We start from the raw sequence: 25,525 nt of genomic DNA, 5'->3' as shown, positions 1-25,525 counted from the left end.
GTTCTTAATTCACTGTGTGAAATTCTCTGGTTACTGGTTTGAACCACTTGGGGGCAGAGCCGCACTTAGATGTACAATCCCTCTTGCAATTCCAGTTTGAAGCCTGACAGAAAAAGGCTAGTATTCACATCTCATCTTTTTATGCCTGACATGCCAAGAAATTTTTATTGAATTTACAGGTTAAATCCTACTGGAGGGTGTGGAATGGAAAGTGGATTTATAATTACATTGGCTTCAGAAAAGTGTATAACAATCTCAATAGTCAACCTAAAAATGTTTAAATCTTCTGCAGCATTAATTGCAGCTTGTAAAGATGTTTGACATTTTCGAATTTGAACTGCTGAATATAAGCTCATGAGCGGTGAGATAAAGTGACAGGCTGAAAAGAGAGTTTCTCAAGGAAGCAGGACTCTTCTTCCAGCATGACACCGGCGTTGTTTGATGAGCTCTTCAGTTCATCATAGACTCCTCCAGTGGGAAGTTTGACCTCTGACCTTCTGGAGAGCAGCTACAGAGCATCTGGACGGAAATTCATTTTCTTATCAAACCAACTTTCCTATCATTTTATCAACTATACAACTGCAGACTTGGTGGATTACTGTAAAAGCCATTTATTACCATTTATGACTAGAATTATAGATGCCCAAGTCAGCCTTTATTTAAGGGTAAACTGGCATTTTTATAACAATTTAACTATGGGAAAGAATTAGTTTCGCGTACAAAGCTAATGATCTGTTAACTCAGAATGTGTGGTATGTCCTGTAAAGCTCTGTTCATGAGCCATAAATTAGCTGCCATATACGGCTGTGGAGAGATATGAGGAAATGCATATAAAACCATACAAACCACATTTTACTGTAACACAGCAAACAAGAGTTAAAGAGTTTTTACCAACCGAAGATAATATCATAAAAATCTGACTGATTATAACATTGTACATGAAAAGGTTTTGCAAATAGAGTTATAGAGTTTATTTCCAGCTCTGGCTTTGGCAGCATGTGTAAGTACAATGGAGAGCTGTTTTTTTTTTTTTTTGGTTTTTTTTTTCAATTGCTACTAATTTTCCAAAATGGTCTTACCCCCATTCCTCAGCCCCACAGAGGAATTATTCTCCTCGCTGAGGTGGAAACTTTATGCTCAGACGTCCCTCATGGACAAATGATGGACGTCTGTCTGCAGAGGACTGTCAGGCTGTAAAAAAGATTCTTTTCCAGGTGTATTGAAGAGAGGATATTGACAGGGCAGGGCTGTTTAACGCTGTGTTTTATTTCTATCTGTAGCTATTCTAGACAAGCATGTATAGTGAATATGTATGGTTTTATTTTGCAATAGTGAAAATACTTTTGTTTCACCTCGTGCACTTCAAATTCCTCCATGAAAAAAGGCATACTGCAGCTTTTCTGATTAATTTCTGAGCTTTATACAATAAGATAGCACAATCCAGTGCAGTAAAGATGTTCCCTTTTTTAGTATTGAAGCCTTGATTTATTTAAAATAAGTATATAAATAAGAGACTGTAGTGACACGCATTGTAATGTCACCTGTTGTTAGTGTTTTTTTAGGTGGTTCTGAGTGACAAGGTTTTCTTGTTGGGAAGTGTCATGGTACAAAAGCCAATCCTGAGATGCGAAGCGTTTCCATTGTGTTCTTTGGATGTGAGATGAACTGTGCATTTAAAAAAATAAATAAATAAAATTAATAAAACTGTAACATGATCTAGATCTACAACATCTGATTGACACTACAGTGGTAGCTCCCCTAGTTCATCAGAAATCAATTAAGAATCAAGTTCTAAATCAATAGTAATAAATAGTAATGTATATACACCATACCTATTCAGCTTTACTTCATGTTGAGGTTTAACTGTGAATTTATGCTGAAAAAAACACTTCCTGTGGTGTGTGTGTGTGTGTGTGTGTGTGTGTGTGTGTGTGTGTGTGTGTGTGTCTGTGTGTGAGAGACAGAGAGAGAGAGAGACAGAGAGAGAGAGAGAGTCAGGGAGAGAACCATCACATCTACATCTTTTAATCTTTCGTTCTTACTCAGCTGGCAGCTTGATGTCATTTGTATCTCATAGAGGAAACATTGACAAATCTGATCTATACAATAATACGATCTAGAAACACAGCTCAACAAGAGTGGTTGTCTCAAGAAAATGAACAGCATGGGTGTTCAGGCTGTGTTCGCCATCCCGTTCCTGCTCATAGCTACTGTAAATGCTGAGGAAGGCAATGGTAAGTACCTAACTACACTGCTCTGTATTTTGATTTTATATCATATTTTAAAGTCAAAGTTTCAAAATGTTTACCTCGATTTAGAATAACATATACTCCGACAACAACATTTACATTTAGGAGTGTTTTCAAAGGAACTTCTCCAACTTCCTGTATTTCATTTATGTGCCTTAACTGCTCTAACTGCTGTGTTGAAAAGTTAGAATTAACCCCACTGAACTGTGCCTCTTTCTCTCTGATGTTTCGATATATTTTATACTGTTCTGTAGTGTATGGATACATTTTAATTTAATCACCACTTGTAGTTTAAATATCTATACTTGACTATCATTTGGTACACTTCAGTCTGCGCATATAAGGCAGTAGCATGGCGTAGTACACAGTAGGACAGAGGAACATGATCAGATTCATACAAATATAAAAGGGTTTAAGAGCTTGGTCTTGGGAACCCACTTCAGATGCTGATTATCCTCCTGTTGCCCCTGAAAAACAATGGGGAAGAAGGATCTTGATGAAGTGACTAAATATCTGTTTTATGTGTTTTTTATTTTTTTCAGTTGAATTCTGGAGGGAAAAGTTCACAATGTTCTGTCCAGAGAACGGGACATGGTACAATGGTGAAGGAAAAGACATGGGTCCTGACTCTAAACTAACACAAAACTATAATAGTGAGACCAAAGGCCTATACCACTGTAAATACACTCTGGATGGAGAGTCAAAAGAATATTATTTCTACGTGAAAGGAAAGGGTAAGTAAAAAAGTCTTTTGATTTCTCTTGCTGTGCCATCTGAGTCAGTTCTCCTTACCGAACTAACACTCTTTCAACTGCCGTTCTTTCTTCTCCAGCATGTGAAGATTGTTTTGAGCTGGATGCAACGCTGTTTCTTATGGTCATCGTTTTGGATGTGCTCGGGACAGCATTTGTGATGATGATAATCTTCAAGTGCACCAAGAAGAAAAGCTCAGGTGGACCTACACACTCTTCCAAAGGTAAAAAACCCACTCGAGCATATCACAAAAAACACAGTTTTACATTAGATTATATATCTTGGCTGAGTAAGGTTACCTAATGTCCCTCGAACTGAAACACACAGGTATGATGCGTGTTTTAGCATTGACACATGCTGATTTTAGTGGGACTGTACATTCACTCAGACAGCTGATGCAACCAAAGCAAATCTTTTTCAGCTATTTCAAACTATCTAAAGTAGTAACCTGACTCTGATGGTTGTGGCTCGTCACACAGATTTGATTTTTACTCTTAAAAGTAATGTTATGGGGCCTCCTTGACAATGAGATGATTAATCTCCAGGGATTTATCCTGATATAATAACATTTTATATAATTTGTCTGTACGCATGCACAATAAGCCACAAAACATCCTTTTAAGCAAATAATGAGATGAATTGGCAGCACAATTGCCTGGTCACATTATTTCTCTTTTTCTCCTCTAGCACCTGCTCGTTCAGGAGGCCGAGCTCCACCTGTCCCATCTCCTGACTATGAGGTAGGTATCGTATATAAGACCGATATTTTGGAACAAGGACGCACTCCATTTTCTATCTACATTTCTATCTATCTATAATTTCTGCTGCATTTTCTATTGTCCATTTATGGTTTTTAGCTGCTTCTCTCGTCCAGAGTCACTTAAAATGGGCAGAGAGATGCAAAAATTTCAAATTCACCAAATATAAGGAGGCTACAGGTTTCTTTATATCTGCTAACACACATTTCTGGCAGCACAACAGCTGTCAATGTGGATCACTTTTCAATGCATTCAAAGACCACGTCTTTCAAAATTCATGAATTGTTCTTGAACAATTAAACTCAACCACAGTCACGATGTGGTGTACTGACTCTTCACTTTGTACATGCTTAAATACTATTTTCAAAACTATTAAATATATGTTCCGAAGCTAACATAACACAACATTTGTGTAAATTAGACTGACAATTTCTACATTCTGCTAAATCAACATCCAAAAAGAAAATAATAATAATACATTTAGCACCAATCTTAATGCTTGATGACCTCTATCAAAGAGTTGTGTCAGGTGAGGAAAGAGGCCAGATGAACCCCACAGTGGAAAGTTTGTGACACCAGCCACATGATCAGCTGTCTGTTTTGGACTCAATAACTGCTGGATGTCTGGACATATCTGCAGACGACCTCCGGGGACGGATCAGGCTACAGAAAGATTGTTTCCCTGTTTGTTTTGAAGGTGTGATGTACGTGAGAGGTTTTGGCCAAATGCAGAAGACAGGGTCAAATAGCATTAGCTAGCTACATGTAGAGTGGATATGTATGTTGTATTGCATTACTGTAAAATTAGCCCACACTATGCTACAATGGGGCTACTGAAGCATATGAGGTAGCAGAGTCCATGCAGCAAATAAGCATCCTTCTTTTAGTTGTAATGAAATCTTGGTTTATTTATCATAACGCCACCTGTTATAGATGTGTAACAGGTGGTTATATAGAGCTCAGATGAGAAAGGGTTTTTTTATCGATTTGTTTTTTTTAGAGAATGAAAGAATGCTACGGCATAGTGCGAAATACACGTACTTGTTGTCTTGCAGAGTTCGATGATCAGATCATGTCTGTCCTTTAGATATCAAGCTGAAACCCGTTAGCTTAGCTTAGCATAAAGAATGGAAGCAGGGGAAAACAGCAAGCCTAGTTCGGTCCAAATGTGTAACAAACTTTGTGTAACTGCACCTCTAAAGCTCACTGACTAACACGTTGTATCTTGTTTGTTTATGCCCTAAAAAATATTAAGTGTAAAAACAAGTTGTAATTTGTAAGACTCCAGGAAGCCTCTGTGCCCGGCCGAAAAATAGTCCAGTTTGTATTTCCTCATAAAAGCAAAAATCCTCTCATCTAACTCTCAGCGAAAAAGTGAAAAAAAAAAAAAATGTCTCAAAATGTGAGGAGCCCATCCCAGCTGATATTTGGCTTGGCTCCATACTTACAGTAAATTACTTGTTTATCGTAATTTAAAACTATTTTATTTTCAAAGTTAATATAGTGAACATCATTGACAACCTGCCTCCTGAAAAGGTTAATTTGGACTATCTGCATGTTTCCTTACGCCCCTAGAAACCAAGTATGATATCACTTACAGTTATACAGCATTGTGTATTGTGATTTAAGTTAAAACACAAACTATCACACATTATAAGTTGTTATATGACTGCGATATACCAAACACTGTTTCTGTTGTTCTTTTGGCAGCAACTGAACCCTCACACTCGCGCCCAGGACACTTACTCTATGGTGAACAGGACGGGATAGAGTCAAGTCGGCTGACTGCAGGAGGTCACTGGTTTAAGGGCTGCGCGGACAAAAGACACACAAGAGCGCACACCATGCTCCCAGTTGTGTGCAAACACTGGCTTTTGGTTTTACGGATTTGCGGGGTCACAAAAATGGCAAAAAGACAAATTTTCCCACTTACCCCTGGTGTTACATGACCAGGTGAAGAAGTTTAGGTGTCCAGGTATTCTGCCACCACCACAGTACAACAGTAGTGAATGGAATTTAGTTTGTGGTGCTCACAGTATTTAAAAATTACATTGAATAACAACTAAGGACAACTTTCTTCTAAAGAAATCATCCCAATGAAAACTATCGAGACTGTATAAGAGAATTATTAAGAGTAATGTGAACATTGTTTCTGTACGTTGCTGTAGTAACTCCCAACCTGCAGATACTTCTGCAGTTACCAGGAAAGACTGTGTAGCTCAGCGAATTTGAAAACTTAGAAATTATGGGGGATAATATAATGTATAATGTATTCTTTTTTTGTTTAGGGAGGAAAATAGACAAGCAAATACTTTAGGATTACGAATAACTGTGATGCTAATCTTTAGTTTTCTACTGAATCAGTTTTAATAACCTGACATAAAGTGCAGCAATTAAGAGTGCATGAAAACTAGGGGGCAAAAATGCAGACAAAAAGCTAAATGTAACATAAATATCTGACATGCTGATTTTGAGGGCAGACTTGCCCCAAGCATCGACAGATCCAGGATCAATGTATCCACTGGTTTCTTTGCTATTAAGACGCAACTGAACGGTTCCCGCGATGTCTGCACATCTATAAGCACTGAGAAGGGGCACAATAAAGGGGTACTTGAGCCCATCTAAAGGGGCTTACTCATTTGTAGGAAATCTTTGAGTGCCGTGAGCCACCCTCATTTCCATTGATGTCTACTGTATTTGAGTTCAGGCAGGTGTATTTTTTTTAATATAGACTCATTGTTCACTTTATTAGGTTCAGCTGTACAGTCTAATGCAACCCAATACAACTGTTCTGCCATGAAATCTTGTTATGATGCCAATAATGTTTTTTTTTTTTAACATGTGTACCTTATAGTGTATAGATATTTCTTGTGCTTTGAGCGTACTGCCCGAGAGTACTGTAGTCTTAACTTGTATTGTCATTTTGAATAGAGATATATACATATTTTCTGTAGATGTCGTAGATGTTGTCAGTTTAGGAACATCTAGCTCAAACTAATTCAGTCTAATCCAACGGTCCTGCAATAAAGTCCTGCTCTCATGGAAGTTATAATGTTCAGTTTGTGCTGAAATTGATTTAGAGAGGTGTTGCTTCAACTTTATGGTCATTTTGGCGGCTTCCATTTGTGGGGCTGTTGAACTGTATTACATTGCAGGCATTGAATTGTTTCTGTTATTTTGTCCAACTTATTTATACCAGTGAAGGAAGGCTAAATAAAAGAAACACCTGTCTGTATAATGCAAAAATTGCTCAACAGCACAGCACAAACTACATCGTCCAAAATGATCATGCGTACATGTTTGTGTCATTATTTGTTCTGTTTTATGACACTGTAAAAAGAGCAGCACATTTTTATCAGCTATGTAAAATGTTTCTGTACAAACTAACAAACGTGCTTTTTCTTTCTTATCAGCTGTGTTAATCTTCTTTTTTACTATATCAGGCACAAGACGTGTCACTAATAAAAATAGCACAGTCAACAGTGGTCTCATTTCTCACTTCTTTGCTCATAGTTGAAAACAATACTGAGATATGACAGTATCAGTTCATGAGGTTGCCTCAAAGCTGCAGCTTATATCCGGAGCATACCCACAAGCATACAGTTACCATTACTATATCTTCATCATCTCATGTATGAGGGACATGTTATTCTCTGGTTGGAAAAATCTGACATATCTCTGAAACATTTAACAATTCTTATACATATATATCATTTAGTTTGACACAATGGAAATGTTGTGTCATGTTTTGGCCTTCTGCCTGTAGCACTGTGTTATTTTTCCCAGCTGCACTGATCGAAACGACAATGGGAAACGGAAAGAAAATGACATCGCAGAATATTTCTTCTTCATGCAAAATGCTAACGATTGATAAATAACAGGTCTATTGTATGTGGCTGGGAGATGTAGTGTTTAGTGGAAACACTCCCACATGTACTGCTCATCTTCATCTGCATCTGCTGTTTGTTTGTGTAAAAAGAAATAAAGAGCTAAAGGAGAAGGGGGAAGGTTGTATACGATGCGCTCTTCTATCTGGCTGTCTTAAGTAAAACCGCTCCCACACACAGACCTACATCTGCCTGACGAGTGTGTGCGGTCGTGTGAGTGAACATCCTCCGTGCACGAACATACACAATCGTGTGGCGCGCGAACATACACATGACCTTGTGTGAGTGCATGAAAGTGTGTGCACATGAATTTGAGGCAGAGGTTGGTGGTGTGTGTGTGTGTGTGTGTGTGTGTGTGTGTGTGTGTGTGTGTGGGTTGATCGGGGTTGTGTTTCTCAGCCGAGCTGTCTAAGCTGTGGTGTTTGATCTTTCTTCTCTTTCTCAGCTCAGGCAGAAAACTGCAGTTTGTAGTTTTGTCACAGCAGAATTAAGAGGAAGGCAAAAGAGCAGCGATCAAAGAATTTAAGTTATTATATTATCTGACATGGGGAGGCCTCCTCTAAAGACAGCTCAGGTTTCTCACCACCTCCTCTTCTCCATTGCCCCCTCCTCTTCTTTGTTACTATTTTAGTTTTTTTTTAACCTTTCTCTCTGCACTTCTCTTTACTCTTATTGTGTAACTGTCCCAATCAGTGCTCTCTCTCTGTCTCTCTATATTGGCATCTATTCTTAGTTTTCATGCAACAGGCTAAAATACACATCAGAAAGACAGAAGCAATAGCAACTGGTGGAAGAAGTATTCAGATCTTTGCTTAGGTAAAAATACCAGTACAACAATGTATAAAATACTTCATTACAAGTAAATATGTTTTGAATTTCTCTCAGTTGGACTAGACCAACCAAACTTCTGTCTGCTAATTACCCACACCATATAAAGGTGATTACGTATTACATATCAGCCTCAATATTTATTTGAATGGAAGAATTCATGTTGCAACTGAAACCGACCCTGGGGTCAGTTGCAGGGACGGTTGCACCATGTTAAAAAATACATTAAAATTCACAAATCAACTTCTGCTTTTTGTGTAAATAAGCATAGTATTCTAAAAAATATGCATTGTTTTACAATAGTATCACAGCATTATTTACCTATGCATATATTATAGTATTATTTATTCATTTAATAATATTTATCAAAGACCAATTATTGAGCTTTGTTTTGAGTAGAACATAGGCATGACTCAAAATGGACACAATTTATTTATTTTATTGCTTATGATAAACAGGACAGACAAATATATCATAAGAGCGTGACAGGCTAACCAAATTATTCCCAAAAATAACTTGTTTGTATTCTATTATGTTTATTGTTGCATATGTTGTGCCATGGGGCAAAATTATTTTGAACTAAAATTGTTGAAAAATACTGTTGTGTGGTTTGATATGGTTACTCATCACTCTAGCATGTTTCTGATTGGAGGAATAAGAGCTGATATCAGTGAGCTAGAATTACAAACAGTAACACTGTACCAAATGCACGCCAGAATCCAGAACAGGAACTCCGCCACTACTGTATATTGCTGAAAAAGTAGCAACCATAAATGGTATCAAAAACTGAGACTGATGTCATGAACATTTTTAGGTGCTTTTAGGTGTCAAATTAATTAAAAGTGCTCATTGTGCAGAAAAATGGCCACTTTTGCTTCACTAACTGGTTTTCTTTGTACTTTCTTTACTTTTTTGTGGAATATTGAATAATTTAACCTCAAATGGAACCTGTGAGAAGTTCAGAGGGAAAATCTAACTTTGGTGGACCTGATAACAGACATCTGCTATGGGACAACAAGCACCAAGTAGACACTTTTTTTTCATAAGGGGTCACAAGTCTTACGGTTTGGAGAACACTGGTTCAATATTTAGCGATGCATTGTGGTTAAATCTTAATCCGAAAAAGTAACAAGCAACTATTGTCATATAAATGGAGTGGAGTAAAAAGTACTAATAAAAAGTAACTAATATTTGCCTCTGAAACAGCAGTGGCTGCAGACATCACTAGACAAGACAGCACAATCTTTATTTCAGTTTTTAATCACGCAACACATGATGTCAATTTCATTTCTCAAAAACAAAAAAAAAAACACTTCATTTATAAGCCATTATGTGAGGTGGCTATCGTGGCAGCCCTATGCCCTAAGTAATCAATGAAACTGGTTGATTATATTGCTATCGATATAACACTGACTGATACTGAACTATGGCATACAGCAACAGGTTCAGAACAGGTCACAGCGGATTGAAAATAAGAGCTAACATATCTAAAGCTAAAACAGTATCATACAGAGCAAGGCCAACACCCATAGCTAAGCTACACGTCAAAAAGCATTCCTCCTCCTTTTGTTGTCAGGTTGGGGTGGAGGGGGGAGGTACCCAGGCAGCGAGCCTTCGCCCCTCTATCTTCTGTTGTTGATTACATCATAGGTGTCTTTCTGACCACCTTTGTGTCTCAGACGCTGGGGGAGGATGGATTAGATATCCAGATTAAAAAATAAATATTACGATTAATTAATCACTTAATTAATTAATTAATTTCTATAATAATAAAATATCATTTCATTTTTAAATGTGGTAATCACACATGCTCTTAACATTTCATCTTACCTGGTAATGGTCATTGGTGGGTCTGCTGCTCACTTCATTTGGAACAAGATGCTGTCTATCAGAACCTGCAGAGAGATGAATCAATAATATTAATACAGAAACAAAGAGCTTTAAAGTTGCAAAGAGGAGATAATCTGATTATTACCATTTTAATCATCATTAATACCAAGTCATATTATTTAACAATGGACTTTTTTTCATAATGAGTCAATTTTACTGCTTATGTCCATGTCAGTCTGTTGTTACGTTAAATTGCAAATGTATGATTTTCATTTTATTTTTTTTATTTTAATATTTTTTTTTACTTTTTCTTTTACTAAAGGTTCTGCTACCGGTGACAAAGTTAAAATACTTGTGTCCAGACCTTGCGAACTACGCAGATGTTTCCAGAGATTGGTCTTTTGCTCAACTTATCTCTCAAATGTTTACATACATAGTACATGGGTTGAAAAATTCTCCAATACACAATAACAATCTTGAAAATAGTGTTTGACATTTATGTGATACATTCGTTTGCTGCTTTGGCGAGAGTTAGATTGAAAGATCTGTACCACTGAAGATGTCATTAGCTTAGCCCAACATTAAGACTGAAAACAGGTCAACAGCTGGCCTGGCACTATTTTCATTAATTAAAATTAAATTCCATTAGCTCAGCAGATAGTATAATGGCCATGACTATTTTGGGGAGCTATATTTTAAAGGAATAGTCTTGCATTCATCCACATTCTGCTTTCTGTGAAAACACAGAAAGTAGTTCCTAGTATTTCAAAACATGAAACTGTTTTTCATTTTAAAAATGACCACTTTAGTTACACTACTGCATCATTAAATATGTACTAGATAGATAGATAGATAGATAGACAGATAGATACTTTTCTTGTAAGACGTGACTGGACTGGTCTGAGCATGAGCCGCGATGAGATAGACAGCCACTCCTATCGCAATTGTAGCCACCACATCTCCAATTACTATGCCCATCGTGGAAGCTGTGTCCAACTGTATGCAGTTGTCGCAGGCTGGAGACAAACACACAAACACAAACAGTGTCTTGAGAATCTAACATTTTTGAAGTATGATTACTGTTAAGCGAGTCTGTACTCACATTATAAACATTATAATACAGTGTAAGTAGTGCAGAAAGAAACAAGTAATAGATGGATGAAAGTAAGTACACGTGAATCCCATAAAAACAAACAAAATACATGAATGTTTTCATAACAGAATACAAGACAGAAGTTTTGCTGGAGAACTTACTCCGAAATTTCACATAGATTCTTGGATCTGAAGTGTCTATATCTACACCTGGCGTGGCACATACATACTCCCCTGAGTTTTCATCGCGGTACATCAAAAGTCCAACTGTCCCGTTTTGAGTTTCAGACTTTCTTATTTCTTTTTTTGTGTCTTTACAAGACAGCACAATCCCATCCGGGTGTAATTTTACCACTATCTTATTTTCTGTGTAGGAAAAAGAAACATTAAAAATTAAGACATTAAACCTCACACATGTAGTCACTATCATGCAACAACATTTAACTGTTCAAGCAGTTTCCTTACCGCCCTCACAACTGACAAATGCTGTGGGAGAAACAAGGAAAGAAAGACAACATTTGCTTTACTGAAACTTGCTCACTATTTGCTCCCATTAAAAGAATTAAGGGTTTAGTTTATTTAAATGAAAAAAACAAAAATCATAACAGAGGCCTACCTGTCAGTGTCCAAAGCAGCAGCAAACAGCCAGGAAAGATTAACTGATATTTCATTGTGTGTTTACTCTTCTGAGTTCAGCTGAAGACAGACGGATATATACAGATCACTGTAAGTTAAAGCAAAATTACAACATAAAGCAGGAAGGACGCCATTTTCTGCTCCCAGTCGACCATTTTATTCTACTTACTTTGATAGATAGCTGATGATGATAAATGACAAAGACAAATACCATGTGATATCCAAAACAAATTTTTAGGAAAAGTACTGACCTCAAAAAAAGAGCTGCCGTGTCTCTGTTGTCAAAGCGTCCTGATCCTGTCTCCGTTTGTCAAAGTGTCTCAATCTGTGTCTGTGTGTGTGTGTGTGTGTAGAGGAAGTGAGTGTGATTGGTCTATTTTCCATCTCAACAGGCTCTGTTGATTTCTGCTTCTGGAGGACTTGGTGTCTCTTTGACTTCCAGCAAATGACACCATGTGTTAGACACTAAATGCATTTACAGTCATGTTGCTTTATACTTCTGCTCCACTACGGTTCAGAGAAAAATATTGTACTTTTTCTTCCACAACCTTTATTCGATCAACAAAAGATATCATGAGCTTAGAAAATATGATGCATTCTTATAGATAAACTACTCGATTACCATAATAATATATGTTTAATAGTATGACACACGCCATTTTCCTGCAAAGGGTAGTTTTACATTTGCTGCTTGAGTGCATTTTGCTAATCATATTTGAGTCAGTAAGTAAGTTAGTCAGTTAGTTAGTTAGTTAGTTAAAGGATCTGAATACTTCTTTCCCTACTAATGTTAGGATATACTGCAAGTGGAAATAAAATGAAACTGGGTAAGTAATATATAGTAAATTTGCAGCAGGAAAGCCACAGTGAATTGTTCATTCTTTCACTGACTTCATATTCATGACTTACATATTCATAGATTTAAAATGTACCAAGATAGCTGAACCTGGAAATTTCACCAACATAAACTCTCACATGTTCCAAAACGCACTAACAGCAATCTGTGAAGGAACATTTTTTTTTTTAATGGAAATGAACTCACTACCAGCTTCATATGAGCTGATATGACTGATCAGTCTGTTAACACTGGCTGTCTAGTTGTTTTGTGAGACACGTGGAGCAGCTCCATCTGGTAAAACAAAGACATGAACACAACAGCGTGTGTTCGGATAAATATTTTAATTCCCTGCATGTTTTGAATGTTTGTCCCGTTGCATGTGACAGACTACAGTCTCTGGTAAGCACAGAAGAAGCAGCAGAGAGAAAGAGAAAAAGAGATGCTCCCACAACACAATTCTACTTCCTGTTTGAAGAAAAGCCACAACAGCCTGTGACCTAGAGCTAACACCTGGCACACATGCACGTGCACACACACGTGCACACACACACACACACACACATATATAAATTATTCTCTTCTTGCACCTGCAACTTTATCATTCCCAGTAAAAAAAACACACAAAAAAATTGCAAATGCAACAATGCTTTCACCGTCACATGACACACACTCATCCCCAGCACCACGTCACCCGTAGGATTGACAGAAAATCCTCCATATTTTCCAGCTTATAAATCAACTTAGAGTGCCCCCTGGTGAGTGCCAATAAAACCACGGCAACTCCAGTATTTACTTAGATACAATTTCAATATGATCTTTATTTGACATCTGTTTTTATACACATATGCATATGCATACAAATATACAGTACATGACATGTTACATGTCCATATACAAATACATACTCTAAAATTATGGACCACCTTATTTAACTATTAGTGGTCAAAATGTAAAATTTCACATACAGCACATTATCCTGGACATTCTGGTGTTAGCATAGAACATTTAATGCATTCCAATAATGCAACAGGGAGGACGACATTATGAGCACGTGATTACAGGAGGAAATCATGTCAAAACATCTCAGAATATAAGCATTTTAATGTAGACAGAGTACATTGCATTGTTGAGACAACACATTAGCAGTGTAAATACCCGAGCACCCTATTCAGAGAGACAAAAACATGGACAGGTTTGTTTTGTAGACATGAAAATCACATTGGAATCAGAGAAACGGAGCGTGTTGGTTCTGTCATGTGGTCCAGAAACTGATAAGAGCTCCACAACCACATAGTCTGTGGTTCTTGGTCCTCCTGGCCCAGCTCGAAGGTGACTGATGAGTGGTTGAATGACTGACAGGCAGTTGTTCTGGGTTTCCTCTTGGACAGCTGCACTGTTGGAAGCAGTTATGCATGCATGTACAGTCTGCGTGTTAACGTTGAGGTAAGTCAGAGCCAGATCTCTTCACTGCTTGTGCTGTTCACTTTATAGATGTAGCCCACCATCGGATACCTGGCAAACCCTGGGAATAATCGGGGGGAGGGGGGGAGAGACTGCTGTAGCCAGACTGAAACTAAAGTATGAATAAATAAAAAAAAAAAAAAAAAGGCAGCAGGATCAAAATGTATTTCCCTGACCTCTGGCCGCGTAGGCTAAAGACAGATCTTCCTCCTCCTCTTCCTTCTTCTCTCCCACACTGTTCTGCTGGGCAGCCTCTCGGGCTACGAGAAGAGATGCAGGGAAGATGGAAGACACGGGAGAGTGCAAGGGATAAGTCTGAAGGAATAGCATGTAGGAAATATGTGTACTTTTATTTATTTATTTGTTTGATTAAGAGATTGATACCATCCTCTTGTATTGATAAGGCATGAAGTGGTCATCTTTAGAATCAGACAGTAGTGCTGTTTGGACTTGGTATATCATTTTTTCACTGAACCTTGAGGGATCCCATTTGTTATTGTTGTTCAAGTCAACTTCAGATGCAGCCATCACATCTGCTAGGACATCTATATATCTTTCATCTTTCTGTTTTCTACAGAAGCTGATGCCTGACACTGAGGCCCTCAATGAAGTTACATCCACATGACAGGTCTCTCCAAGGATATTATTAGTGATAAGTGTAACCCAAGCTGGTAGGATAACAGACTAAAAGTGCATTCACTCAGGCAGCCTTTTTTTTTATTTACATCACTTAATTTGATTCTGAGCACATTTGTGCTCATACTCTATTAATATTCTAATTGCTGGATTTCAATTGTATCTAGGCCTGTGTGTGTGGATTGTGTGTGTATCTTGTGTTTCATACACAATCTGGCAACTTGAATAACATCAATCAAACATGCAATTTGTGTATGTTGATTATTTATAATAAGGGTTGAGGGATTTTGCAGAAGAAACAACAAAATGGGAGGGTGTTGGGAGATACACAAATGTATTTAGGAATATGCATGAAAGCTGTAACACACTTTGCATATTACAAATTCGTAATTTAACATATTTCCAGAAAGTACAGAAACAAAACGTAATGAGACCCCTGAGGGTCTGGGACCCACAGGTAGATGCTGTAATCCAGCTCTGACTAAACAACAATTTTATGCTGCATTCAAGACCTGTAGGATTTACCAACTCACTGCTTTTTTGTAACCAGAACTTGGATCTCAATTGATAACATTTTACACCAAGATGGTAGTTTGTTGGAAACTACTGTGTTGTCACTTACATCAAATTCCAGCATGCAAAGCATCCTATTATCTTACCTTTTCTCAAAGTGCTGAGGTCGTTGAGCTGCATGTTGGAAGGCAGAGACATGTTCTCTCTGGGGATGATGTTCATATCAGCTTTCTCTGTCTTCAGATTGGCAGAGTCACTGTGCAGGAAATATGGAGGAGAGATATTAAACTTGGATCAGTTGTGTTATTGTCCTGCTGGATGAACATGATGTGTTCATAAAGGCACAAAAATGCTTTCATCACTGTTTCTCTTCCTATCCACTGATGTGCTGCAATGGAAGTTATTAATGACACACCTGTCAGTGTGGTGTTAATGAATTTGGGTATATCCACTTGTTAATAATCATTACATTACATTACAACTCCTAACTTTCAATGTCAAAGATTTTGTGTCTTCATTGTCTGCAGAATGCCTTCTCCCTGTGTCCAGTGTTCACAGTACAGTGTGTGTGTGTGTGTGTGTGAGTATTATATGTGTGAGGTGATGAAACACCATGACTGAATATGTGACACGTTAAAGGGACAGATCAACATTTTGAGGAAATAAACTTGTGCACTTTCTTGCTGAGAGCCGACGGTTAGCTTAGCTTAACATAAAGACTGGAAATGGGGAACAGTTAGCCTAGCTCTGTCCAACAGTAACAAAACCCAACCTTATTTCTTGAACTCGTGCAGTCACTTCTTGGAGTCTCTGCTGGTTGTCTGGCAAACTCACAGTGATATTACTCTTTGGTTGATTGTTGCATCCTTTGGAAAGAGCAATTCCCCTCTTTTGCTAACCTAAGATAACCAGGTGCTTGAGGTGGCTGCATATTTAGTGCACAGACATGAGTGGTATTGATCCTCTCATCTAGCTCTTGGCAAGAATGCAAATAAATGTATTCCCTAAAATGTCAATCTACTTCTCCAACTGTGCCTTCAAGGACAATTTGTACAAAGTTGACAAAGTTGACATCCAAATCCTTCAGTTTTAAAACTACAAAAATGTTTCCCAACAGGCTCAGACCTTTCTTCATGGAAGCAAGTCGAAACATGGCACTGAACTTACACCGGAAACTTTAGCACCTTTAGCATGTAACGAACCACTTTCTGTCTGCCTTCACACATCTACAACAGTGTTTATCCAGCATTATGTGACCAGCTGACAGGACTTTCACCGTCCCTGTTGGGCTGTGTGTTGCCTCCTCTCTAATATCTAATGTCAGAAGTCGGATTACCTTTTCTTGGTCATCAGAATCTCCACTGGCTCGTCTGTAACATCACACAAAGAGATGTATTATCCCAATGAATAAATGTTGTTATATATTACAGATTTTTCAAGGTGACTTGCTCACTGCACACACAAATGCCCTGTCGTCTCACCAATTGACTTGCTCTTGTTTTTTTGCATAAGGCAGAGAACTATCAGACTGAGGATGAGAAGGGCCATGAAGGCCATAGCTCCCCCCGTCACTATTCCTAGCATGGGAACCTCCACACGAGACTGCAGGAACTCTGGGGAGAGAGAGAGTTAAAGGACATTTTGGAACTATGTCTATTCACTTTCTTGATAGAGTTCGATGATAAGACTGATACCACTTTCATACCTGTACAGAATATACAAAGCTACAGCCAGGAGACGGGTTGCTTAACATAAGAGAGGCCTTATTGGTTTCCCTTTGCCTTTACCATCACTGACCTGCTAGTGTGAGGTTGCTCTGCACCGTTCCCATACTGTTGCTGGCGTTCAGGGAGACATTCCCTGAGAGGCTACTGAGCGTCACCCTCAGCGTGTGATTGGTCAACCAGGGGTAGCTTCGCGAGTCCAGAATGAGGAAGTCAGAGGTGTTAGCTACCAACTGGCCGGACTGGTCCACGAAGGTGATGGTGGCAGGCGGGTTGGACCGTACCAAAGCGAAGAGGACCAGGGAGAGGCCTGGATCTGAGGTTTCGCTGTAGTGGGCATTCACCCTGAGGATCTCTGGTTGGACTGGGAGACAGAGGAGAGGAACAACTCTCGCTAACAGCACTTCATTTAGTTTATCAAAAGAAAACATCTGGGTCCAAATATAACCCTGTAACATTTCACACAGACTCACACTGGACGTTGAGTGTGACTGTGGCATTGTAGCTCTCTCCTGTCCGGGGGTTTGAGGCGACACACACTAGCTCCCTGTCCCACTTTCTGGCCTGCAGAGAGAAGGTGCTGTTTTGATTGGTCCCTGGTCTCATGACTTCAGAATCGTCCTGTGATGTCATCACCAGGCGCCCATGGTTGGGTGATGGCTCTCTCTGCTGCACCCCATTCAGGTACCAGGTCAGCATTGGAGGGACGTGGGGATCCCAGCCATCTGATTGGCAGTTAAACCGGTGTGTCCTGTTCTCCTGCATTGTCAATGCTGCATGGTGCCATCCGTCAATTTTGGGGGCGGGCTCAATCGCACCTGTGGGTGTATAATGTCGATATAATCGGAATATTAGCAGCGCGATATGACACATAAAGACATTTCAGCTTTTAGCTAGCCTGACTGTAAAAGTAACAAAGATTAGATTAGATTAGATCAGATTTGCAAAAATTAATTTCTCTATATGCATGACTTTATATGTAAAGTTTCACTCTATACAAATGCTACAAGTAAGCCAGTTAGCTTATCTTAGCATAAAGACAGCTACCCTGGCTTTGTCCAAAGGTCACAAAATCCCCCCACCAGCACCTCTGAAGTTGACTAATCAACATGTTATATCTCATTTGTTTAATCTGTACAAACTCAAGAATTTATGATATTTGTTGGCAAATGCAAGACAGGATTAATATTGACCAAGCTGTTGGTGAACCGACTTGATGGTAGGGTCTTCGTGCTAGTGCATGGTTTGTATGATAACGAGCATAAATAAACTTCCAACTAAAATTATACTGGAAATTGTCCAAGTTAATGTCTAATTTATTATCCTCCAAACTATTCAAAATATGTGCATAATATGAAAATGAAATCTTTTTCTTTTTCAAATTTCATGACTAAGGACCAAGTTATAGCACCTACTTAGCCCACTACATATTTATGACCTTTATGACCGGCATGCAATAACCTCGACATCAGTTGTGGCAGTTACAGTTGTGTACCTCACCTGTCCAGGATAAGGCCAGTGTGTGAAGGAACACGACAGCAGAGCCCGATGCCCACCTCCTCAAACACACACCCTCCATACTGGCCTAATGGAGCAACACACATGCACATCTACCTGCTTGAAGAAGAAATGACATAATTCCTTTGGTAAAGTAAATCATACTTCATAATGGGAAACAAACAATAAAAAGGTTCACTTCACCTAAACCATATGGAGATAGTTTGGGTCTCAATAGCTGGGCAAGGTTTGAGGTACATCATTGTGGTACTTAGGGAATTGCAGATTTAGTATCTGAAAAATTAAACAATATTGTGTCTTTAAGGGGAACTACAACAATTTTATACATCAAAAGTCTGTTTACAGGTCTTGGAGAGTAATACTACATATGTGAAAAAAGATGCATAAGGCCTTTTGGGGCCCCAGAGGGAGCAGCGTGGAGTAACAACCCCTAACTCAATGTCAGTTGGGTCTGAAAACTACAAATCTCTGACCAGACTGTCAGTGTTTGAGTTGCATTGTGGGTAACTGTTCATCATGAGACTAAACAATATTTAAAGGGTGCTCTTTTAATGACCTTCTTCCTCTGGACAGCCCACAGACCTCACTGTGGATAGCTTTCATTTCAACAGTGAAACTCTATAATTAGGTTATGGATTATCCCAAGGAACCACCAGCAGCAATCTCCGAGATGGATATTGCAAAACATAAACAAAGGCTCAGTTCTACTGGGGGAACATGAGGCTATAGGTCTCAGTTTGTGATTCAACTGAATTCATCTTGTAAAGACACTTAGATTCTCATCGGTGAAAGTGAGATGCAGACAGAGCTTTCGAAATGAAACTTTCCAATCAAAGCAATGAAAAAAAAAAAAAACAGCAGTGAGCAGTGACACGTCTTGCCTCTCATTTTTCACGAATCCACTGCCTGTCCAGCTTCGATTTGCAGACTTGCCCCATCACTACAATATAAAACATTCACAGGCCTGTTTGTGTCAGTGGTAAATACGAAAACACACACGCACTCTCCTACAGAAAGTGCAGGGAATGAGTCAGGTCCATGGTCATGTCTAGTGCTTGCTTGCTATCTAGGTCATGTGATCAGTGTGAGCACCTCGGAAGAAAGCAGGAACTGTGCCGTCTAGGAAACACATAATTCTACACATATGTGGACAATGAAGAAAATGATCTTTTCACACATGCACACGATGGACGGTGTTACAGCTCTTTGCATTCACGCCGAGGATGCTGGATATGCACTGACAACAAGGGCAATTTAATAGGCTGCAAGGGGGCTATATATGACAGTGCATGTCTACACACACACACACACTTACTGTTCTTTGCAAGGCTGCATGCAGGCATTTCAATACAGATGTGTGCACTGAAATACAGAAATGGAACCCGATATAATACACACACAGCATTACCTCAGCCCTTTCTGCAGACGCTGTTGTGATTCAGCCTGCTGGAGCTCCATTGCAGCGGAGGAGGAGAGGAGAGAGAGTGAAGGATGGTGATAACAGCAGAGAGATGAGAGGCAGCCCTCCCTGACTCAGTTGCTTTCCCATCTGCGTACACTCATGCACTTACACACTCTCTCTCTCTCTCACACACACACACACACACACACACACACACACACACACAGACAAGGCTCTCTGCAGGGTATACGGCAGCTCCAGCAGCAGCGTTCACTACCTGGCAGAGGCTGGCAGAGCTGGCTGACGCAGGCAGGCACGCTGCCGCCACTCCAAGAGAGTGGGAAGGAGGGGTGGGGGTGGCAGCTGAGGAGATGGAGGGAAAGAGGAAAGAGAGGGCGGTGAATCCAGGTTAAAGGAGCAGAGGATGCAGAGAGAGAAGGAGAGGGTGGGCACAGAGTCGTCAGGGAGCAGAAGAGAGGTGGCAGAGGAGAGCAGAGGAGAGGAGAGGCAAAAAGACAAGAGGAGCTCCGTGCAAAACATCAGTCTTTAACGATCTTCCAGGGGACTGAATGTAGCTTGTGGTGGATAGAAGAGAGCAAACTGTCAGCTCAGAGGGATAAACACATCTAAACAAACTCATACAGAATTCCTGTCCATCATCAGGCGTGCTAAAGTCACCTCTGATATGCAAACACTGGCTCACAGTGTCTGAGCTCAGTTACCTAGGACTGGAAAGCCTCTGCAGTGCAGCTGTGCAGACCAGAGCAGCAGCATGCAGAGAACTGCAGCCAAAAGACAGACAAAAGAAACAAGCTCAGGGAGAGGGTGTATTCCCATGTGAACATACCAAACTGTGACTTATAGAGTACATTAGTCTTTAGGAAACACTGCCCTTTTGACCAATAAGCTATGTATTTTGCAGATATTCTGCCTTCTTCCTCATAACATCAATCACCTTTGGAAGGTCATTGTTGTATTGCATCAGTAAACAGAGAGCTGTGTAAATCGAAGCCGCGCAGCACACACCTCTTCACTCAGGACTGTTGACAGTTGCAGTTGGTGTTAATCAGTCAGGTGACACCTGTCTTTAAACCTGCTAGATGACATGTTTCTAACCCAGAATTCACACAACACAGTGAACAGTCCACTCAAACATGACCACAAACCCACGCACAACAAATCTGATCTTCGTACTGTTATCACACGTCCTTAATTTACGGTTTCTCCATTACACAGTTTGTCCACCAGAGAGCACAGACAAAATTTCTCCACTGCAAAAAGTCCAGCTCAGCATATACCATGGTAACTGATTCTTTAAATCGTCAAATCACTGCAAGTTTTATCAACATTATGTCATGTTTATTTAGAAATATAGTATTTGTTAGCATTTTCAAATATCAATATCATCCTCAAAAGTCTAATATCAGTTAGACTGTAATCGAAGCAGTTTTACTTCCTCACAAATTTAAAGATGTCCCCACAATTCAAAGGTTGTTTTTTTTTATTTTATTTTTTTTTTTATTGTTGCCTTTATTGTTGCATCAGGCCTATAGCAGGTAACACAGACACACAAGCCATGACCTTTTTAAATTATTTCTTTATTTATATATATTTATTTATTCATCTCAGTTTGGTTGATATTCTTTTTAATCATTGTTGTTGCACTTTAGTATTTTTGTACTCAACAGAAATGAACATAAAAACAAAATAGAGGAAAAAAAAAAAGACAAAATGAACCAATAGAAAACAAAATGAACCTAAAAACAGGAGTGGAGTAGAGAGCTGGCTTGCTGAGAAGGGAGGCTGGGATGGAGCAAAAAGACAGAAGTCAGGGATGGTAGAGTTAAGACAAGAAAAGAAAGGGGAAGAAAAAGGAGAAGGGGTACGGTCAGTCTGATAAGGCAGATGTGTGTGAGGCAGCTCTCTCCTCCCCATTACCTCTGAATCATGTGCCGTGCTTTCCATTCACTCGAGTTGTCCCTTCCTGTGTGCCTCTGTTCTTTTCCTCCTCACAAGGATCTGAAACAACATCTCTGGTAATGGTCACAGTATGAGACAAAGTGGAGCCTCTGCTCTTAATTTTAGTGTTTCTATCCTGTCATGGGACAAGAGACATGAAATGTCTTCCATTCCAGCCATTTCCTCTCCACGACCCTGAAAGTACGCAATTCATTCTCTTCCAGATCTCAGTTTTGGTTTGGTGTAAACAATGAGAGAAAACAGGAGGAAAGATCTGAAAGAGGAACAAATAAATGGAGGGAAAAGTTTGATGACATGAGGAAAAGCTTCTCATGCCCAATGAGATGTCGACTGACTTTTGGGAAGGAACAGAAAATGCACCAGATCAAGTTAACTTCATGAATCTATCCCACTCCACTGCTTACTCCTGTACGCACTCTTTTGTTTTAGAGATTCCGATGTGTCGCTAAAGCTAATTACAACACCTCTGACTAAGAGTGAATGCTGGTAAACAGGAAGTGACACGATGTGAATGGAAACCACAGGTGCTGCATGACACCATCTACAGCTCTCAGATGCACATAGCAAAACAATGTCAACCATGCAGCCAGGTATTGTGAAATCTGGCCAGTATAAACACATACAAGTGGAGCTATATTCTTTGCACCAGTCTCTTGCTGGTCAATTATAGACTCAATATGCAGGGGTATAGTATATGGGAGGATAAATAGAGGGAAAACAAAAAAAAAATAAAAATAAAAGAAAGTAAGTGGGGGGGGGGGGTTTCAATCCTCTGCTGTGGTCCCCAGTGTGCTGTAGCCTCCATCTGGCTGTGCTTTAGCTTCACAAAGCTTAGTGTGCACAGACTTTGGTAGACATGTTTAAGGTGGGCACACCTTGCCTTGCTCTGACCACAACCCTGTATTCCTCTGCTGTGGAAGAATTTAAAACGATTCCTTCCTATGGTCACCTCCTGAAATGTTTCACCTTTTCTGGTTTGGTTGGAGGCGTGTCCAGGCGTCTTCAACTAAGACAGGATTCCATTAACCATTCATGAAACGCAGCTGTTGTCTCCTCTGATCATCCCTTGCAGGCTTGGGAGGTTGGGAGGTTGGGAGGGGGGGGGGGGGGGAGAAAACAAAGCAAGGAACGCAGAAACAACACAAGTCAAAGAAAATCAAAAGATGGGAGAGGGCGGTTGAGTAATAGTAACTGTAGATTCCTCCTTGGTTGCCATAGTAACAAGGTTAGCTTGGGAGGAGGGGGCCATGTCCGTAGTGCTTCATCTGATCAGAAGCCGATGTAATAAAAGATGGTGGGAGGATCACAGCAGATAGGTAAGGGCAGCAAGAGAGAAAGAAGAGGGTTTGTCCGTCTCCACGCTTGTGATGTTTAGGATGATATGTCAGCTATTTTACAAGTTATTCCCTCGTTTTTTGTCCTTTTTTTTTTTTTTTTTTTGAGCGTCAAGTCTCTGTAGCACCCGAACCAACCCAGACAAAGCCCAAAGCCTGACCCTGTATAGCCTGCCGCAACTACCCCATTAACAGAAAACAGGCCCAACATCAACAAGAATGACAGTCACAACAACATCAACGACTGAAATGATACTTTTAAGAGCAACACAAAATAATTACTCTCCTCTTATTCAAGTGTCTCGATATAATAATATTAAAACAAATAAGAACAATCTTTTTTACGAGACAGAAAGAGCACTGTCTCTCTTCTCTCTGTCCTCTTTTGGCTAGAAATCTCAAAGATTCATAAAACAACAGAAACAAAAAGAAAAACACTTTGAAGACATCCAAAAATACAAATGATAAACAATACCAATATAAAAAAGCCTCCCCAACCACACCTAAAAACAAAAAGGTAACCAAAAACAAAAAAAAAAATTCATACAGAAATTGCAATAGCGTTCTATACATGGCATCACTGTACAAGGAAAGGAGCAAATGTCTGGTAAAACTACCCACAATGCAATACACTGTCACTGACATAGGAAAGGAGGAAGAAGGATGAAGAAAAAGGGGTAATACAAGGTGGGGAAAGTTAGGATTGAGGGGGGAGGGGATAGTGGAATGAAAAGAAGGGTAACAGCATGACAGAGAGCGAGCGACTGTGAGGAGGGGTGGAAAACAGACAGAGAGAGAGAGAGGATAGCTTGAACCGAAAGTGCAGAATTACTTAAGTAATCAAAGAACAATGCTGTCTTCCTTGCAACACAGAACTGTTTTTCCTTTAATAATAATAATAACAATAATAATCGTAATAATATCCATTATAATAAAACTTCTTTTACAGAAAACAGTAATAACAATAAGAGTAACAATATTGACCATAATGCCTTCATGGACATTAGCCGTAAAAATGAATTTTAAAATAAAATAAAAAGTAAAATGAATGCCAGAACAAGAAGAAAAAAACAAACAAACAAACAATGAGAGCTGGTTTGTCCTGTGCGATGTCACTGAGCTCCATCTTTGGAGAGAGCGGTTTTGTTGCCCAGTTGGAGCCTGACCCAAAACACCCACCACCCGGCCAAAAAGGGGCCGCCGTCGAGATTTCAGCCCGCCCCGGAATGATCTGCTGCAGGTCAGCAAGAGGGGGGGGAGAGAGGGTGGAGCAGACTGAACCACATAGATACCTTTCCCCTCACTTTTGCTCACTCCTTCTTCTCAGTCATGCACACACACACACACACACTCGCACCTAATGTGAATACTTTGGGTTTGTGGCAGCAGTGTGTATGTTGGACTCAATGTTCTTGCGAGTGCGACTGTATCAATTTGTTGGCCAATGAGGCACATAATGAAGTATGCCAACAGTTAATAGAGAAAAAAGGATGAAAGGGGAGCTTTAGGTCAGGGCAGCAGGTGGGTGTGGGACAGGGGTGGGGGTGGAATGGGCCAGGTTTGTAACGGGAGGAGGCAGGGAGGTCGAGTCGAAAGAGGGATGAGTGGAACCCCAACCTATCCACGATAGGAGGTGAAAAGAGCAGACAAACTGCGACAATGAATGCTGGATGTCCGTGCAGAAAATGCCAGCACTTTGACCTTGGAACCCTGACGCCCCACCTGTGGCCCCACCTGTGACCTCACCCCCCCACCCCACCCCCCACCCACACCCTTCTGATGTCTACACCCACCCACACTCCCCCTCTCTCACGCAGACTGCCCTCCCACGGACAGATGGAGACAGACAGATGGACGTAGAGTGCCCCCCGCTTGGGCAAACGACGGTGGTTTGGCGTGATGCTGCTCAACTCAAGTCAACACAACTCAGGATGGCTGATATGGACCGCTGTACACAGGATACACCCTTTCCTACAGGAAGACACAGGGACAGAAGAAACAATATTTTACACAGTTTTGCCTCCTCATTTTATGATCTTAGATCAAAGACTCAATAAAAAATAACCCTCCTATAATCTCAGTCTAT

General features: G+C 39.9%; 5 protein-coding genes across 13 annotated transcripts in view; 2 read left to right on the top strand and 3 right to left on the bottom strand.

Moving 5' to 3' along the window:
• The window catches only part of LOC139614355 (apolipoprotein A-I-like), a 385,012-nt gene that overhangs the window by 289,154 nt on the left and 70,333 nt on the right, over positions 1–25,525 (top strand). The window lies entirely within an intron of this gene.
• On the top strand, positions 1,965–7,245 carry LOC139614347 (T-cell surface glycoprotein CD3 epsilon chain-like). Its single transcript, XM_071471488.1, has 5 exons — positions 1,965–2,234; positions 2,792–2,983; positions 3,082–3,225; positions 3,690–3,742; positions 5,471–7,245. Exons 1-5 carry the CDS (start codon positions 2,156–2,158, stop codon positions 5,528–5,530), a joined length of 528 nt encoding a protein of 175 aa, XP_071327589.1. The 5' UTR covers positions 1,965–2,155; the 3' UTR covers positions 5,531–7,245.
• On the bottom strand, positions 8,895–12,442 carry LOC139614566 (T-cell surface glycoprotein CD3 delta chain-like). 2 transcript variants are annotated; one of them, XM_071471913.1, is made up of 7 exons: positions 12,286–12,442; positions 12,014–12,091; positions 11,863–11,883; positions 11,560–11,763; positions 11,178–11,321; positions 10,306–10,370; positions 8,895–10,157 (listed from the first exon to the last, which is right to left on the bottom strand). In XM_071471913.1, the coding sequence occupies exons 2-7, from the start codon at positions 12,066–12,068 to the stop codon at positions 10,098–10,100; spliced, it is 549 nt and encodes a 182-aa protein (XP_071328014.1). In that variant the 5' UTR covers positions 12,069–12,091; positions 12,286–12,442; the 3' UTR covers positions 8,895–10,097. The 2 variants fall into 2 exon arrangements, with proteins under 2 accessions (XP_071328014.1, XP_071328015.1); XM_071471914.1 differs by having other exon boundaries at positions 12,014–12,121; positions 12,285–12,398.
• Positions 14,035–20,274, bottom strand: LOC139614584 (transmembrane protein 25). 3 transcript variants are annotated; one of them, XM_071471945.1, is made up of 9 exons: positions 20,132–20,274; positions 18,706–18,822; positions 17,679–18,023; positions 17,279–17,569; positions 16,963–17,094; positions 16,818–16,851; positions 15,628–15,737; positions 14,509–14,592; positions 14,035–14,393 (listed from the first exon to the last, which is right to left on the bottom strand). In XM_071471945.1, exons 2-9 carry the CDS (start codon positions 18,782–18,784, stop codon positions 14,320–14,322), a joined length of 1,149 nt encoding a protein of 382 aa, XP_071328046.1. In that variant the 5' UTR covers positions 18,785–18,822; positions 20,132–20,274; the 3' UTR covers positions 14,035–14,319. The 3 variants fall into 3 exon arrangements, with proteins under 3 accessions (XP_071328046.1, XP_071328047.1, XP_071328045.1); XM_071471946.1 differs by having other exon boundaries at positions 14,174–14,393; positions 18,706–18,790; positions 20,132–20,232; XM_071471944.1 differs by lacking the exon at positions 20,132–20,274 and having other exon boundaries at positions 14,174–14,393; positions 18,706–18,906.
• The window catches only part of sik3 (SIK family kinase 3), a 33,012-nt gene continuing 29,189 nt past the window's right edge, over positions 21,703–25,525 (bottom strand). For all 3 annotated transcript variants that reach the window (XM_071471499.1, XM_071471496.1, XM_071471497.1), the window contains one exon: positions 21,703–25,410. The gene's annotated coding sequence lies outside the window, so the exon portion shown is untranslated. The remainder of the gene's footprint in view (positions 25,411–25,525) is intronic.

The sequence above is a fragment of the Trachinotus anak genome, unplaced genomic scaffold (genome assembly GCF_046630095.1).
Source record: "Trachinotus anak isolate AG129_WGS33_773 ecotype Australia unplaced genomic scaffold, CSIRO_AGI_Tana_v1 ptg000034l, whole genome shotgun sequence".
Lineage (NCBI taxonomy): Eukaryota > Metazoa > Chordata > Actinopteri > Carangiformes > Carangidae > Trachinotus > Trachinotus anak.
This window is presented reverse-complemented; position numbering and strand designations above follow the sequence as displayed.

What these genes read in the sequence shown, in the direction of transcription:
- LOC139614347 (XM_071471488.1), top strand. Translation starts at nt 2,156, where the DNA reads ATGAACAGCATGGGTGTTCAGGCTGTGTTCGCCATCCCGTTCCTGCTC. An exon ending in AAATGCTGAGGAAGGCAATG is followed by an intron (nt 2,235 to 2,791) that starts GTAAGTACCTAA and finishes TATTTTTTTCAG; the next exon opens with TTGAATTCTGGAGGGAAAAG. An exon ending in TTTCTACGTGAAAGGAAAGG is followed by an intron (nt 2,984 to 3,081) that starts GTAAGTAAAAAA and finishes TTTCTTCTCCAG; the next exon opens with CATGTGAAGATTGTTTTGAG.
- LOC139614584 (XM_071471945.1), bottom strand. Translation starts at nt 18,784, where the DNA reads ATGGAGGGTGTGTGTTTGAGGAGGTGGGCATCGGGCTCTGCTGTCGTG. An exon ending in GAGCAACCTCACACTAGCAG is followed by an intron (nt 17,095 to 17,278) that starts GTCAGTGATGGT and finishes CTCTCTCCCCAG; the next exon opens with AGTTCCTGCAGTCTCGTGTG. An exon ending in AAACAAGAGCAAGTCAATTG is followed by an intron (nt 16,852 to 16,962) that starts GTGAGACGACAG and finishes GTGATGTTACAG; the next exon opens with ACGAGCCAGTGGAGATTCTG.
- LOC139614566 (XM_071471913.1), bottom strand. Translation starts at nt 12,068, where the DNA reads ATGAAATATCAGTTAATCTTTCCTGGCTGTTTGCTGCTGCTTTGGACA. An exon ending in AATCTATGTGAAATTTCGGA is followed by an intron (nt 11,322 to 11,559) that starts GTAAGTTCTCCA and finishes GTTTGTCTCCAG; the next exon opens with CCTGCGACAACTGCATACAG. An exon ending in CCACCAATGACCATTACCAG is followed by an intron (nt 10,158 to 10,305) that starts GTAAGATGAAAT and finishes ATCCTCCCCCAG; the next exon opens with CGTCTGAGACACAAAGGTGG.